The sequence below is a fragment of the Suricata suricatta genome, chromosome 2, assembly GCF_006229205.1.
Source record: "Suricata suricatta isolate VVHF042 chromosome 2, meerkat_22Aug2017_6uvM2_HiC, whole genome shotgun sequence".
NCBI lineage: Eukaryota > Metazoa > Chordata > Mammalia > Carnivora > Herpestidae > Suricata > Suricata suricatta.
In genome coordinates, this window is record NC_043701.1 from 53877466 (window position 1) to 53892851 (window position 15386).

At 43.8% G+C, this 15386-nt stretch overlaps 1 protein-coding gene across 1 annotated transcript in view; it reads left to right on the plus strand.

Moving 5' to 3' along the window:
- EGFR (epidermal growth factor receptor) overlaps nt 1-15386 on the plus strand; it is a 69332-nt gene that overhangs the window by 22454 nt on the left and 31492 nt on the right. The window contains exons 12-18 of the mRNA XM_029926374.1: nt 717-849; nt 3097-3187; nt 4866-5023; nt 6951-6989; nt 9964-10105; nt 11015-11137; nt 11770-11868. Coding sequence (XP_029782234.1) covers nt 717-849; nt 3097-3187; nt 4866-5023; nt 6951-6989; nt 9964-10105; nt 11015-11137; nt 11770-11868 — 785 coding nt within the window. The remainder of the gene's footprint in view (nt 1-716; nt 850-3096; nt 3188-4865; nt 5024-6950; nt 6990-9963; nt 10106-11014; nt 11138-11769; nt 11869-15386) is intronic.

Genomic DNA, 15386 nt, shown 5'->3' on the forward strand with positions numbered 1-15386 from the left:
GTTTAATCTGTCAAGTATTTGTAACATACAGAACTAAATTTAGCATTAATTATTTTACCTTTTAGCTGTAGATTTATCCCAGCTCATTTAAGCCTCTAATGACTCTAGCTGGCAACGCATGCCGATGGAATGATCATTTTACCGTAACAACTCCTAGTCTGATATTAGAGCCACCGGCCACTCTTGAAGCCAGGGCAATGCACATTGCCTTTTACTGAGACCCTGGTCCTGGGAGAAGCAGATCTGAGTTCAAACCCTGCCTCTAGCCCTTCCTAGCTTCCAGACCTTGATCAATTTACTTAATATCTTTAGGCTTTGGCTTCCTCATCCATGAAATGGAGATAGCAGTGATTCTCACGGCTAGTGAGAGAATGAAATGAAATTTTGTACATAAAACTCTTAACATGGTGCCTGGCACATGGCAAGGAACCACAAACCTTCCCTGTGTCCCCATCAGCTATGACACCCATCAGCAAAATGCTACCCAGGTCCGGGCCGGGAACCCTGACTCTCAGTCAGGAAAAGGGAACTTGCAGTTGGCCTCTAGAACCCCATTTTGTGTCACTGCTTGTTCCAGGGACCTCCCGACCCCCCAGCATGTCTGTGCAGCTCAAGGTCACAGGGAACCCAGCACCTCATTCACAGGTGTTGTCTCAACTGGCCCCACTAGTCACTGCTCCTGAGCTGACTCCTCGTGGATCATTCTGTCTTCTCAGAGGCCATAGGCCATGTCTGTCATCCATTATGCTCATCAGAGGGCTGCTGGGGCCCGGAGCCGAAAGACTGTGTGTCCTGCCAAAATGTCACCCGTGGGAAGGAATGCGTGGAGAAGTGCAATGTTCTGGAGGGGTAAGGTTATTTTCCAACCCCTTTGCTTTGATGAAAAAATAAATAAATAAGGCGATTATTGTGATAGGTTTACCATTTTTCATACTGATACTTTTCCTTTCTTTTTCTTTGTTTTTGTTTGTTTATTTGTTGACAGCTGTTAATCACAAAAAGAAATGAACAAACTTTTTGCATTACTTAATCCAATCCACTAATTTATAGAGTCTCAGTTTTGGAAATATCTGATATTTTTTGAAGCCACACAAAGTTCCCAAGACAAATGGAAAAGTCATAAATGGCTCATGTGGCCAAGACCACAGTCACTTAGACTTTTCTTTGCAGGACACACTTCCTGGTGGGTCAAAATATAGTAATGCAAATTATATTTCATGGTTATTTTTTTTATGTTCAAGAGATATTGAACAGTGAAAATAACTTGAAATATAACCATGGACAAAGAAATAAACAATCATATAAACTTCATTGGATTTATTTGCACTCGGTTAAAAGTACAGTCTCTTGTTCTGTGGGAATCTTGATATTGATGTAAAGCTTTGACTACAAATGACCACAAATAATGACTAAAAATAAATTAATAGAAAAGTAAAATACAAGATTAGAGAGAAGCAAAGACCTTTTTTCTTTTTAATTTACAGAAAAGGGGACATTTTGTGAGAGAGAAGAGTTGTAGGAATTACAGGTGGCTACAGGAAATCTTTCTTCTTAGTTCACTGTCAGGGCTTGGGCCACAGTGTGGATTCAGAAATATTCAGGGGGCTCCTGGGTGCCCAGTTGGTTAAGCATCTGACTTCGGCTCAGGTCATGATCTCACAGTTCGTGAGTTTAAGCCCCACATCAGGCTCGCTGCTGGGAGTGCAGAGCCTGCTTCAGATCCTCAGTCCCCTTCTATCTGTGCCCCTCCCCAACTAGTTCGTGCGTGCTCTCTCTCTCTCTCAAAATAAATACACATTACAAAAAAAGAAATATTCAGGATCAGGTGAGAAGACCAAGCCTAATTCTGTAGGAATCCTTTAGCAGAGAGGCTGAGGAACCTAACAGAGTCCTGTATAATTGACAGTGTTATTTCAACAAGGAAGACATTTTAGTGCAGTCCTTACTGCTATGAATACATATGAATCTCATGTTTTCCACATCTTCTTAAAGGGAGAGGGACTTAAAACCACCACATTGTTGGTGCCCATGCCTCTCAGTTCAAGAACGCTGGTGTCTGGCAGCACTTGCTCAGTTTGCCACATTGACTCCTCCAGCAGGCATTGTGACCCAGAGAAGAAGGGAAGAAAAAAAATGGGCACATTTATGTGGTTTAATTGATGACATAAGGGAAGACTTAAGGAACATGTTGCAGGGTATAAACTCTCCTCGTTCACTGGCCTGAAGACCTGCAGTTAATTACCAGGCAGCTTTCAGTCTTAATAGCTGTCACAACTGTTTTGTCTTTTCAGTCAAACATCATCTTGGGGCACTTGGGTGGCTCAATCAGTTTAGCATCCGACTTTGACTCAGGGCATGATGATAGTTCGTGGGTTTGAGCCCCACTTTGGGCTCTGGGCTGACAGCTCAGAGCCTGGAGCCTGCTTTGGATTCTGTCTCCCTCTCTACCCCCCCCCCCCTGCTCACACTCTATGTGTGTGTCTCTCTCTCAAAAATAAACATTAAAAAATTTTTTTAAAAAAACATCATCTTCTTGCTTACTGTTGACCCATACATCTTTGAGGAACAGCGAAACTATTACAAGCAAAATTGTTCACACCTGTGTTCCACACTTACTATTTTTATTAATAACCATTAAGTCTTAATATCTCTCCTTCCTTTTCCTGTGAGTTAATCTACAGTTACTATTTCTTTCTACCTTAATTTAAATATCCATGAATCTGATATTGGTGGGGGGAGGTCACCTCTTAAGGATTATTACTTTTTCATTTATTGGTCTGTTTACCTAATAGACAAAAACTGCGCCTTCTAGAAAAATGTAGGGAAGATGTTTTGATTATAAATGAAGCATGTGTATTTATTCAGACGGAAGATGGCTCAGGACTCAGTTAACACAATCAGTTTATCATATTATAGTATAATCCTAGATTCTCTACCGTTAACTGTTTCTCTAAATTTTTCTGCATTTCTGAGAAAGGTGATTTGTGTCACCTGAAATTTCAGACAGTTACAACTCAGACCATTGTAACCTGCCAGGATTCTGAATCAGGATCTCTAGAGATGGCACTGATTGGTTGTTTTTTTTTCTTCTCTCAGGGAGCCAAGGGAGTTTGTGGAGAACTCCGAGTGCATACAGTGCCATCCGGAATGCCTGCCCCAGGCCATGAATGTCACCTGCACAGGACGAGTAAGGAGCACATTTGATGTTATTCCCTCATATATCCAAGGGACAAGCCTTCCCAGCAGCAGAATCACAACAACGAGCCAGCGTCACTCTGCGCTACCAAAGGCAGCCAGCGTCACTCACGCCCACACAGGGGCCTTGTGAGCTCACAGCAGGCTCAAAGAAGCTGTGGTTGTAACCCACTTTGCAGGAACACTTACCCTTTCTGTCCAACACCCTCCAACCAATCTAATAACATCTACTCTCACCAAAAACCAGGGATGCCTGTGAGAGGCAGGGTACCTCGACAGGCAGTTTTCACTCTTTCTGACATCTGTCATCATTGATTTGTCATCTTAATCAAACACCATCAGATTCTTATTTAACATTCGTTCACAGTTATTTGAAGAGTTTTTAAAGAAACACCTACCAGGGCGCCTGGGTGGCTCATAAGCACCGGCTTCGGCTCAGGTCATGATCTCATGGTTCATGGTTCGAGTCCCACCTCAGGCTCTATGCTGACAGCTCAGAGCCTGGAACCTGCTTTGGGTTTTGTGTCTCCCTCTCTCTCTGCCCCTCCCCCACTCACACTCTGACTCTCTCCTGTGAATTAATCTTAACGTTTAAGAATGAATAAACGTTAAAAAAATTTCTTTTAAAGAAACACCTCACAAAGCTTTTCAAAATTCAGATTTCTACTTCCATAAAGAGTGTAAGTGAGAATCCAGGTCCTCCTCATACCCGTGTCCCAATGTTGTTCATGCTCAATATCATTTACAAGGAGTTCTGTGTGGATTTGAGCTTCAACAGCCATATCTAAATCTATTAATTGAAAACATTTTCAGAAGCTGTCTCTGAATCAGACTGAAGGCTGTGTTTTGAGGTGTAGGCTGCAAACAGGGAAGGTTACAAAGTAAACCATTGGTTCATAAGTTTACGTAGTGTTGGGCTAAATTTCATCATTGAGATAAATCAGTTGGTGATTCTGACTTAGTCATCGGATTCTTCTGGTCCTGGGAACGCTCAGTTTTTGGACAACACAGAGACATCCGAGAACTCTGCCAACGAGCACATCCTTCGCTACCAGCTTTATTTCACTCCCTTTATGCAATGTTCAGGGCACAACTCCAACAGTCGACTTTCACTTCCTATGAGTTTTTCAAGAACACTCCGAGTTTGGCAAACAGAACCAAATACACACGGTACACAGTTAATTATGCACCCATCGCTGTACTTCTACCTGCCGCCTTCTTGTCCCGAGAGAAACATAGATGTGGGCTTTCTTCAATCTGCCTTGGCAAGCCTGGCTTCCCACAGAGCTGTTACCTTAAGTTCAAATATGATATGCAAACAATGCCGTCTGAGCGATAGAGATGTAAACTTACACGTAGACTCATCAAGATTGTTTGGACAAAGAAAATTTCCCGTAATCTGTTAAGTAAACTGTCGTGAAGCATAGAGTATAGTTTCTTTTCTGTTATTATATTGCAAATGCACTTGAAGTCAGGAAGATTTCATGGTAAGCTGTGAACAGTGGTCATGTTAACAATGTTACAATGGCAGTCACAGGCGAGCGTGGGTTTCCGCTTTAAGAACATCTGGTGTTTGACTTCTTTTCACTATAAGTATTATAAATGAAAATCAACTTCAGTTTCAAAAGAGAAAGAAACCTATATAAATGCCTCTCTCCGTTGTGGTGTAGGGACCAGACAGCTGTGTGCAGTGTGCCCACTACATCGACGGACCGCACTGCGTCAAGACCTGCCCGGCGGGCGTCATGGGGGAAAACAACACCCTGGTCTGGAAGTTCGCAGACGCCAATCGCATGTGCCACCTGTGCCACTCAAACTGTACTTACGGGTGAGTGACAGGTTGTTTCCTATTTTAATTGCATGTCACAAGAAAAGAAGAAGTCAAGTAGAGGACAGAGAATAAGTTTTCTGAGGACGTTAAATGATAGTGTGATATGCCCTGTTTCATTTCATACTCGACAGTCGTTTCTGCAAAATTATGCAAAAGTGCCATCAGCTTTCACAAGGGGCTCCAGCTCAGGCAGGACTCACCTCAAGGCTCCATCCTTGTCACTGTCCTTGTCAAGTCACCTCTTCAGACATAAACTGGCTTTTCTTTTCCTCTGGGCTACTTTTGTGGCAGTGGCTTCCGCCTCATAACCCCTGCGGTTTCCCCACAGCACCTTCAGAGGCTGCAAAAAAACGCACAAAACCCTATGTGTGGTCCCCAAATTGACAATTTCAATTTGCACTCACTTTGCATAGTGTTCCCTTTTAGAGACTGTGGGACACTGTGGGGGAGCTTATCAGTGGTCACTCATTAGTGATGCCTTTTGTCTTTGAGTTTTGGTTTCCATAGGAGATAATAGAGTGTGAAATAGAGAGGCCTCCCTTGCATCCACTTCCTGAAAAAGCCTGTGTATGTGTGTGTGTGTGGTAGGAAGAAAGGCCCAAAGGCTCTAGGGAGGAGGGAGCAGGACAGCTTGGAAATGGGGGAGGGAACAGACCCCTGCCCTCCAGGAGGAGTGTACAAATCCCAGCCCTTGATTGAGGTAGGAAATGGGATGCTTGACATGTGCCTCTGGCCTGTTCACATACTTGAAATGTAGTCCTTCCTGCTTCCCCAGGCCATCAAATGGTGGTCTTCTGCATCTACAGCTCACACTCCACGTTCTGTTCATTTCAGATGTAGGACATAGTGACTTGACAATTCTATACATTACACAGTGCTCCGCACAATACCTGTAGTCACGTCCTGTCCCCAGACAAAATTGTTACATTATTGACTGTATATTCTGTGCTGCACTTCTCATCGCCGTGTCTTATTTATACCTCTTTCACCCATTTTACTCACCCTCCCACCCCCTTCCCAATGGCAACCACCAGTTCTCTGTATTTATGAGTCTGTCGCTGCTGTTTGTTTGTTCTGTTTGTTTTATTTTTTTAGACTCTATATATAGATGGAATTTTACGGTATTTATCTTCTTCCGTCTGACTTATTTCGGTTAGCATAATACTCGCCAGGTCCATCCATGTACAACAGCATGAGTTGTCATTTCCATTTCACTGGAATATTTTGTGTTCCTATTGGTGTTTGTCTTGGCAAATGTTGCTGTACTTCAAAGCCAATGTATTCTGCCCTTTTACATCATCCTGTAATCAAAATAAGGGGTAGTGGCCTCCCTCACTTGAATGGGGACCCAGCTGTTCAGGAGTCATTTAAGATCAATGCCGTCTCTGCTGGATGTAAGACATTTCAGTCCTTGTGGGAGGGGATGAAACCAGCTCCTGTACTGCCTCTGAATTCCTGGGTCTAAAATCATCACTGCCGGTGCCCTGCCCCGAAGACTCATCCTCACACCTCTGTTCCTCCCCTCCTACCCCTTAATCACTATGGCTCTAGTCTTGGCCGTCTCTACTCCCCTGCCTGTACCGACATACTAGAGCCAGATATGAGACAGCCATACCTAGACCCTAAAGCACGCACAAATGCATTTCAATAACAAAAGCCAGAGAATGTCCACTTTGCTCAATGCTAGAACAATCCGCATCACAGGGTCCAACATTCAAAAATACGTGCTGAGTGGATGAATGAATGAATACATGCAAAACAAATAAATGATTAATCGCTGCTCCCCAAAGTGAGATTCATGGTAGTTTTAATGATTTGAAAGTAATTTAATGCACGTGACTTATGATTTGATAAAAACTTTCCAAGGCAAAATGCTAAAGAAGTAGAATGATCAGAATGTATATTTCTCTCTCAATTCCCACAGCTGCGCCGGGCCAGGTCTTGAAGGCTGTGCACCAGACGGGTGAGTGTTCTAGTTGTGTCCCGTGGTCCTCAGAAAGGACCAAACACTCTGTATGCACAGATAATGCTTTCCAAATTTCTGATTCCCCTCTACCTCACAGGTTTTTCTTCTTCTTTTTTTTTTTTTTTTACAGATTTTAAAAATGTTTTGTCTTATTTTCTGAGTCACAGAGAGAGACAGAGCATGAGCTGGGGAGGGGCAGAGAGAGAGGTAGATAGAATCCAAAGCAGTTTCCAGGTTCTGAGCCCAATGTGAGGCTTGAACCCACGAATGCAAGATCATGACCTGAGCCAAAGCCAGACAGACGTCTGCTCAACTGACTGAGCCACCCAGGCACCCTTTTACAGATTTTTTTTAAATTTATTTTTATGTTGACAGAGAGCACAAGCAGGGGAGGGGCAGAGAGAGAGAGAGAGAGAGAGAGAGAGAGAGAATCTGTCAGCACCGAGCCAGATGCGATGTTCAATCCCATGAACTGTGCAATCATGACCTGAGCCTAAATCAAGAGCTGGACACTTAACCCACTGAGCCACCCAGGTGCTCCTACCTTCACAGGTTCTTATTTCTTCTCTGGGCTGGCGTAGCATCCCAGCAGGGACCATTCTGCTGGTTGCACTCACCTTTCCCATGCTTACTTCATCAGTGTGCTTCGGTGGAGGGGATGCAGGATGTGAGCACTGGGACCTATTCCAGGTGGAGCTGAGACTCATTATCCAGTGCCTCTCTTTATATGGAGTCTGTTTATGACTTCTTGTTTACACCAGTTCTGTGAGAGCCTCCTTCTGGCCTCTCTTCTTTTCTTGCTTGATGATCCGGTGGACCCTGTCACAAACCTTCATGTTTGATGACTGAGCTCCAGCTTGGGGAGATTTTCTCCCCTTACTTCCTTTTAATCAACTATGACTTTCATTAGCATTTCAATTCTGATTCATTTGCTATCGTTGCTTAAAGTGCTGCACTGAGAAAAGCAGGATTGGAAATTGCTGTTCAGACTTCTCAGGAAAGAGTGGTGTTATTAATGAACAATGTTTAGCGAGTAAATAGAATGATACACAAGGCACCTGTTTGTCATTCCCAACATCGCCAACATTAACCAAACTTCCATCTCTTCCATTCCTAATAATGTCTACAAAATCCTTCAATAACTGCCAGCCAGGTCAGCTGACTCTTCTGCTGCAGAATTAGCCCCACTCTCAAGTGAAACATTGAAGAAAATAAGGCAGTTTCTTGCTTCGTCTTTGCTGAGCCTACTGGGACATCAGCAAAATTTGTCCTATTTTCATGCTACAGTCAGTACCTTAGTAATGAGGTTTCCATCAAAGCCCCACCTAGAAACTAGCCAATGACCATTCTTTTGTGACATTTACTTTTTCTTTTTTTTCTCCCTTTTTTATTCACTCACCCTTACTACAGCTCCCCACAGAACACATAATCTGTAATCAGTATTTTTTGTATCTTTCTAGTGTTCCTTCCAATATAATAAAAATTCATTAACCCAAACTGCATTAATTGGGGAGATGGTATAGTGCAGGAGATGACTTTTGCATTCACTGAGAAGAAAGTGTTGTAAATATCACTGTCATGAAGTACCTTTGACCCACTTACAACATTTGTAAGGATGTTGGGATACTCACATGCTAATGATACTAATTAGTCTTTGATATTCTTTAACATTTCTTCCTAAAAATATGAAGTTTTCCAGAAACTCAAATGGGATAGAACCAGAGACCAATAATTTCAAGGTCATTTTTCTAGAATTTTAATATATAATATTAATTCTTGTATATTAAATGTTTGTATATTATTGTAATATTACAAAGTTAATATTAATGTTAAATTAATACAGGTTATATTTCTAGAACATTAAGGTTCTATTATAGAATTTATAGAATCTATAAATATCAATATATTTATAGAACTGAAGATTCTAAATTCAGACCCCACAAATTCAGATGGTTCTTTCCTCAGTGAGCTCTAGAACCTGGAGTTTGAGTTTTTGCTGTCCCTGAATCAAGCACAACCTTTCTAGGAAGGAGAGTGTGGTGGAGCAGTTTGATGTTGCGTGATGACGTTACTCAGTTATGACAGTGATGCTTTTTATGTTGAAATCCTATCACGTGATCACCTCCCCCAAGTTTATTCATAAAGCATTCGACAAGGCTATTATCCCATCTTGAAAGCCAAGAACCCTTTGAAGAATCTCAACATTGTGGAAAGGGTCCCTTCACCCAGGCAAACCAGTAGACAATGCATGTCTTATGTGTGTGATGTGATGTTCTAGGCTTTGTGTGATGGAGATACTCTGAGGATACAAGCAAATTCATATAAAAAACATTATTAAAGTGTGAGTTACTTTTTGATTTTTGTGGATTCTTAATCGAACTATTAAAATAGAACTGTCAGGGCACCTGGGTGGCTCAGTTGGTTAAGCGTCCAGCTCTTGATTTTGGCTCAAGTCATGCATGATCTCATGGATCGAGCTTGGCTGGGTGTGGAGCCTGCTTGGTATTCTCTCTTTCCCTCTCCTTCTGCCCCTGCCCCATGTGCGTGTGTGCATGCTCTCTTTCAATAGATAGATAAATGGTAGATGATAGATAAATAGATGATTGAGAGAGAGAGGGAGGAAGGAAGGAAGGAAGGAGGGAAGGAAGGAAGGAAGAGGGAAAAGGAAGGAAGGAAGGAAGAGAGGAAGAAAAGAGAAAGAGTCCTATCTATGGAGATGTCCAGATGATACCTCAATTTAAAAAATCAAAAAAAAAACCTGGGAGGCAGGGCCACTTATGCTCAAAAAGGTAGACACACTACCCTAAAAACTCTTTGCTTTCTTTCCTCTTTTTAGAAGCCACATGGTATCTATTTTTCTGAGACAATGTTAAATGATCAATGTATGAAAACATACAGGAAATACATAAAGTGCCACTGTAATGGCATCTGTCACCAAACCTCACTTTCCCATGTCTCCCTCTTGTGCTAGGCCCAAGATCCCATCCATTGCCACAGGGATTGTCGGCGGCCTCTTCTTGGTGGTAGTGGTGGCCCTTGGGGTGGGCCTCTTTCTGCGCCGGCGCCACATCGTCCGCAAGCGCACACTTCGCAGACTGCTGCAAGAGAGAGAGGTGAGTGGGTGCCCAGGCCCTGCACAACCACCAGTTTCCTTGTCCCCAGCACCCCAGACAGGAACAAGGGCTCCCTGCCAAGGGTTGCCAAGTATTTTAAATATGGAATCATATTACTATGCTTTATTTCTTTTGCTGGAACAAGTATTTTACATATGAAATTGTATTATTATGCTTTATTTCTTGCAACGAAAAAACCAGAAAGAATCTGAGTGTCCACTTATAACCAGTTAATTATATGGTGGTACCTCTCTAGAGTGAAATGCAGATGTTTCTATTGTAGGTCTCACAGCATGGATACAAGAGCCATATGAGGTCTGTGTAACATACAGCACTCATGTACACGCACAGGAGAAGGGCTTGCCGATAGGTGTCTGTGATTCCTGTGAAGGCACATGTTGAGATGTTCCTTTGGAAAATCCCATTGTCTAAAGTAGTGCCATTCCTTTTTCAGCTCTGTTTGTGACTCACTCAATTGGGCTTTTGGCTGCCATCTTTGTGTCCAGCAGTGTGTCAGAAACCAAAGCTCCTGGGAGCAGGAACCCATAGCAGCTCACAGCATAACGGCACTTGGGTGTGTTTGGATGCCCGGCAGGCTAGCAAATGACCAGCCATATCAGAACTTTCCTCACCGGAATTGTCTCCGGCTAATTGGCTGGAAACAGAAATGGACATTGCGTTTGTTGAAATGGAGGTGTTCTGTTCCAGGACACCTGTATCAGGGAGTCCCTGTCCCAACATATCTTTCCTGAAGTCCTTTAGAGAAGGTGGCATTGCTTCTATAGGGTGAGCAGGGCAGGTTCTTGGTGCTGAAGCCCATCCTCACATGCTATGTCTGGACCTGGCTCACACCACCTCCCATGGGGGCCTGAGCTGGAGGCAGTGACTGTCCTTCCTTGTCTCTCACAGCTCGTTGAGCCTCTTACACCCAGCGGAGAAGCTCCCAATCAAGCTCTCTTGAGGATCTTAAAGGAAACAGAATTCAAAAAGATCAAGGTGCTGGGTTCTGGAGCATTTGGCACAGTGTACAAGGTGAGGCCACCAGGGCACCGAGACTTCCGGGAATGCAGGCTGGTGGGCATATTCAAAGTCCTGGGCTGTCCACTGTCTATCAAGTTTGTCTATTCTATGTGTAGTTCAGGGTTTGGGAAATTCGATGTTCTCCCCAAGTTGTTGAGAGGAAATCTTTTATAATCACGGTGGCAAAAAAAAGTGGTCCTGTGAGACATATACACACATCATCATGAAGGATGGCATTGACTTTGTGAAGAGACAGAGTCTGAAGGGGTCCTCCGCATCCAAGTAATGCCCAGATCAAAACAGCTCTTAATTTGTTTTTCCTGGATCCTCATACATCAGGTCTGATTTCTGTTAGACCTAGAGCCAGTATCTCAGAATTCTGGACAAAATGATCCATGCTGGTTTTGTAATGACCACAGTTTAGGGTTTTTTATCTAACTACCCTGATTCATGGAACATGATAGCAAAAGAGCTGCTGAGATGTCATGGCTCCCAGCCCTTGGTGGCCTTGGAGCACAGAGCTGTGCTGAAGGCCCCTTGCCCTTTCTGATGGTGTCGCTGGTAATGTCCGTGCATCTCATGAGTCAGCATATTGCATAGCATGATGATCGCCAGTTAACGTCATCTCTCCTTCCTCGTCACAGGGACTCTGGATCCCAGAAGGTGAGAAGGTTAAAATCCCAGTGGCCATCAAGGAGTTAAGAGAAGCCACGTCTCCAAAAGCCAACAAGGAAATCCTTGATGTGAGTTTCTCCTTTGTTTTCTAGTTGTCCACAGGCCTGGGCACCAGAAGCCACATTTTAGAAGCCGCACATTGCCCTGTTATAGATCTTCTCCATCACCACATTCTAAATGTTCACGTGTCATGTCTTTTTTTTTCCTTCAGTCTATAGTTGGTATAATTCCTACTCAGGACTTCTCTGATAGAGAAGACTTGTGTGCTCCCTTCTGCTGCGTCTCCCAAAAGGATAGAAATCGCTAGATGCCCACCAAGGGCCAGCCTCAGGAATAGTTGCTTTGCACATGAGGAACTCTATACATGAGTCTGTGGTGCTGAGGTTAGTGCTCCACATGCTTTGCAGGCATAAAGAAGCTTGCTCATGTTTCCGTGATTGACACAGGGTTTCAGCCTCTATTTCTGCCTCGGAAGCACATGTCCATTTTGCTCCACTAAGTTATCTTTGAAGTGGCTGTTTTAAAGGTGCCTAGGATTATAGTATGGATGCTCTAGAAGCTCTAGAAAGTGTTACCCCTCTTCTGTACTTTACCCAAAAATAGTTTCAATGTTATTTCCAGGGTCCCTTGTTAGTTTATGGGACAAGACTTTGGAATGTGCCACAAGATTTTTTGTGTGTCTTTACTTTCAGTACCACTGAACTTCCATCATTTTCTCTGGACCCTCACTAGTCAATGAGGGTGCTGAGTCCCCTTAAACAGGGATGAGCTGAAAGAAGGGCCACCGTGGAATGTGGCCGAGCCTGCTTCAAGGGATGCGCAGGAAGATCTAGTGGCCAAACCTGTTGGGGTATCCTTGTTAACGCCATTGGCCTCTGCTTGTTGCGGGTTGATGCAGACTTTTGCTCCTGTCCCAGGGCAGAGCCAGAGAAAGAGAAGCTGGAGAGGCTTAGCACGGGGTTAGGGAAACAGAGTCAAAGAAAAAGAAACCGACTGCCTCAAAAATCTAGAGAATGTCATTATCCTGCAGTGGGGAGGGACTGGAAGCAAATGTAACACTCCCCAGTCTTGCACCTAACCCACAGAAGATGCACCAAACAAAGCAAACATGGGCCTTTTAAACAAATGAGTTTAGACACAATGAGCTTCCCGATGGCATAACCCTCTATATGCTTCAGTTTTCCCCAGCAGACTTCCCTCCTTTATTATAGTGAGGATATTCCCGCTCTGGCACACCCTAAATTAAAAGATGATGTGTTAATAAATTAAGTGCAATAGCAAATCACACACATTGCAGATACACGTATCAAGCAAAATTATCTTTCATTTCAGTGGCCTTCAAATTAACGTGAAGTCCAATTAACATACTGTCAACTTGTATGAACATAACCACCAGAAATATGTTTGTGAAGTCTCTTGACCTTGAACCTCCAGCTCCCTCACTATACTGTTAAAATCTTTTTTGCAGAGTTGCTTCCTTCATTCGTCTTTTACTCACTCACATTCTAATAAATCTCACAAAACAATGTTGAAATGTGAATTTCAGCAATGTTCACAGCCCAGAGTAAGGGTGATTTTAAAGACAATAGGTGTGCCTTGGGAGAGAAGTAGTTTTCACTGAAAAGGACCTCCTGGACCCCTGAACCTGGAAAATATCTGCTTTGGTGTAGTAGAGGAGGGTGGATGATAAAGGAAACACTGAAAAGTTTACACAGCATGACTCTCTGTTGGCCTCTTGCTCTGCCTCTCCCTTATTTATTTCTCCCTCCATTTTGGGGAAAGTTTTGTTTGTTTTGTTGAGCTTTTTTCCCCAGGGTTACTGAAATATAATTGGCATAAGCTTAAGGGATACAGTATGTTGGCTGAGTTACACTGTGACGTGATTACTACAGTAAGCCTCATAAGCATCTTCACCCCATATAGACACGATTAAAAAAGCAAAAAAAAGAAAGAAAGAAAGAAAGAAAGAAAGAAAGAAAGAAAGAAAAAGAAAAAAGTTTCCCCCTGTTTAAGATCTCTTGGGATCTACTCTGTTAACTTTCTTAGACACCATACCACAGTATGAACTCTTTATCTCCGCTCCTCGCCCCCACTATTTTATTCCCACCTTTGATTCTTGTTTCTACTGGACTCTTATCTTCTCTGATATCAGACGTCACAACTGTCACAGTTCATGGGCGACACACTTGAGAACCTGCCGATTGCTTTTCCTGAAGCCCAGTCTGCCCAGAACTCACAGGCAATCCTATTGGACGCAGGGTGATGCCTGGGTGATGGGGAGCTGCTAAAGGAAAGGAGCTGGTAAAGGAAGTGCTTCCAAGGCCAGTTTCAACAGAGAGCTAAGGGCAATTCAGTTCTGTGACTCTGTGACCAGACAGCCCAGTGGGACTGAATGTGTCCTTTGAAGTGCTCACACTCACTTGTAAATGGTCCCACTCACCCAATACTTGATATTCTTTATCGCCTACTGGGATCAGGCACTGAGACCCAGAATGCACACACGACAGCCTCTGGTTTTAGCAGCTGCCTGTGGCTTAGTTAACTGGTACAGTTTCAAAAATGTAGGGCCACCTTCATTCATAAGGTTATGCATATGCCTTGCTGAAGGAGTTTAAAATCTAGTGGAATCTTTTTCCCTAATTCTTTTTTTCTTTAATGTTCATTTATTTTGAGAGAAAGAGAGCACACATGAGTGCATGCCAGTGGGGGGTGGGGGGGGAGAGAATCCCAAGCAAGCTTCCTGCTATCAGCACAGAGCCCAATGTGGGGCTTAATCCCATGAACCATGAGATCATGGCCTGAGCCAAAATCAAGAGTCAAATGTTTAACTGGCTCAACCACCCAGGCGCCCTCTTTTCTCCAATTCTTCACTTAAAATAGTTCACAGATGAAGGAGACAAGCGAGAAGGAAGGCATCAAACATCCTTTTGGCAACTGGGACAAAATAATAGACTTCCAAGGTCCCAGAGCCTCAGAGGCGCCCTGCCGTGTGACTGAGCCTCAGGGGCTCTGCACGTGGGCTCTGCCTGCCAGTCTGTGTGCCCAGCCGGAGCATCCAGTCCAGACACTGTTGCCGAATACCATGCATTCTTTCTGCGGGTCACAGTGCACCTTTGAGATTCCAAGATAAACAGCTCAGAACAAAGCTCGCTTCAACTTCTGCGCACACCAAACAGGACACACGACCGAACAGCGTCTCCATTGTATTTGGGGGTGGGGCGGAAGCGATGACCTAGTTCTGTTGCGCTATCGGATTTTAATAGGATGGGGGACCTGGCAGGGCTCCAGGCTCTGTGTGGCCTGACACCCACGCCCTGTGCTCCATTCCCCGAATCCCCCCCACGGGTCCAGGTCAGCTCCTCCAGGCCCCACAACAGATGGGCAGCTCAAACTGCTCTGGTTTGCAGATTTTTCTCCCCTTGAAAATGAATACAATATGTTTCCAAATCTCAACCAGATCTCTAGAAAGGAGGAGCAGCCAGAGGATTTCTCTGGTGTTATGGTTGTACTGTTTCCCAGACTCGGGGGAGAGACGTGATTTGTGCTTTTCTGGCAATTGTGTGGCCTCTTAATGTTTCCATAGACT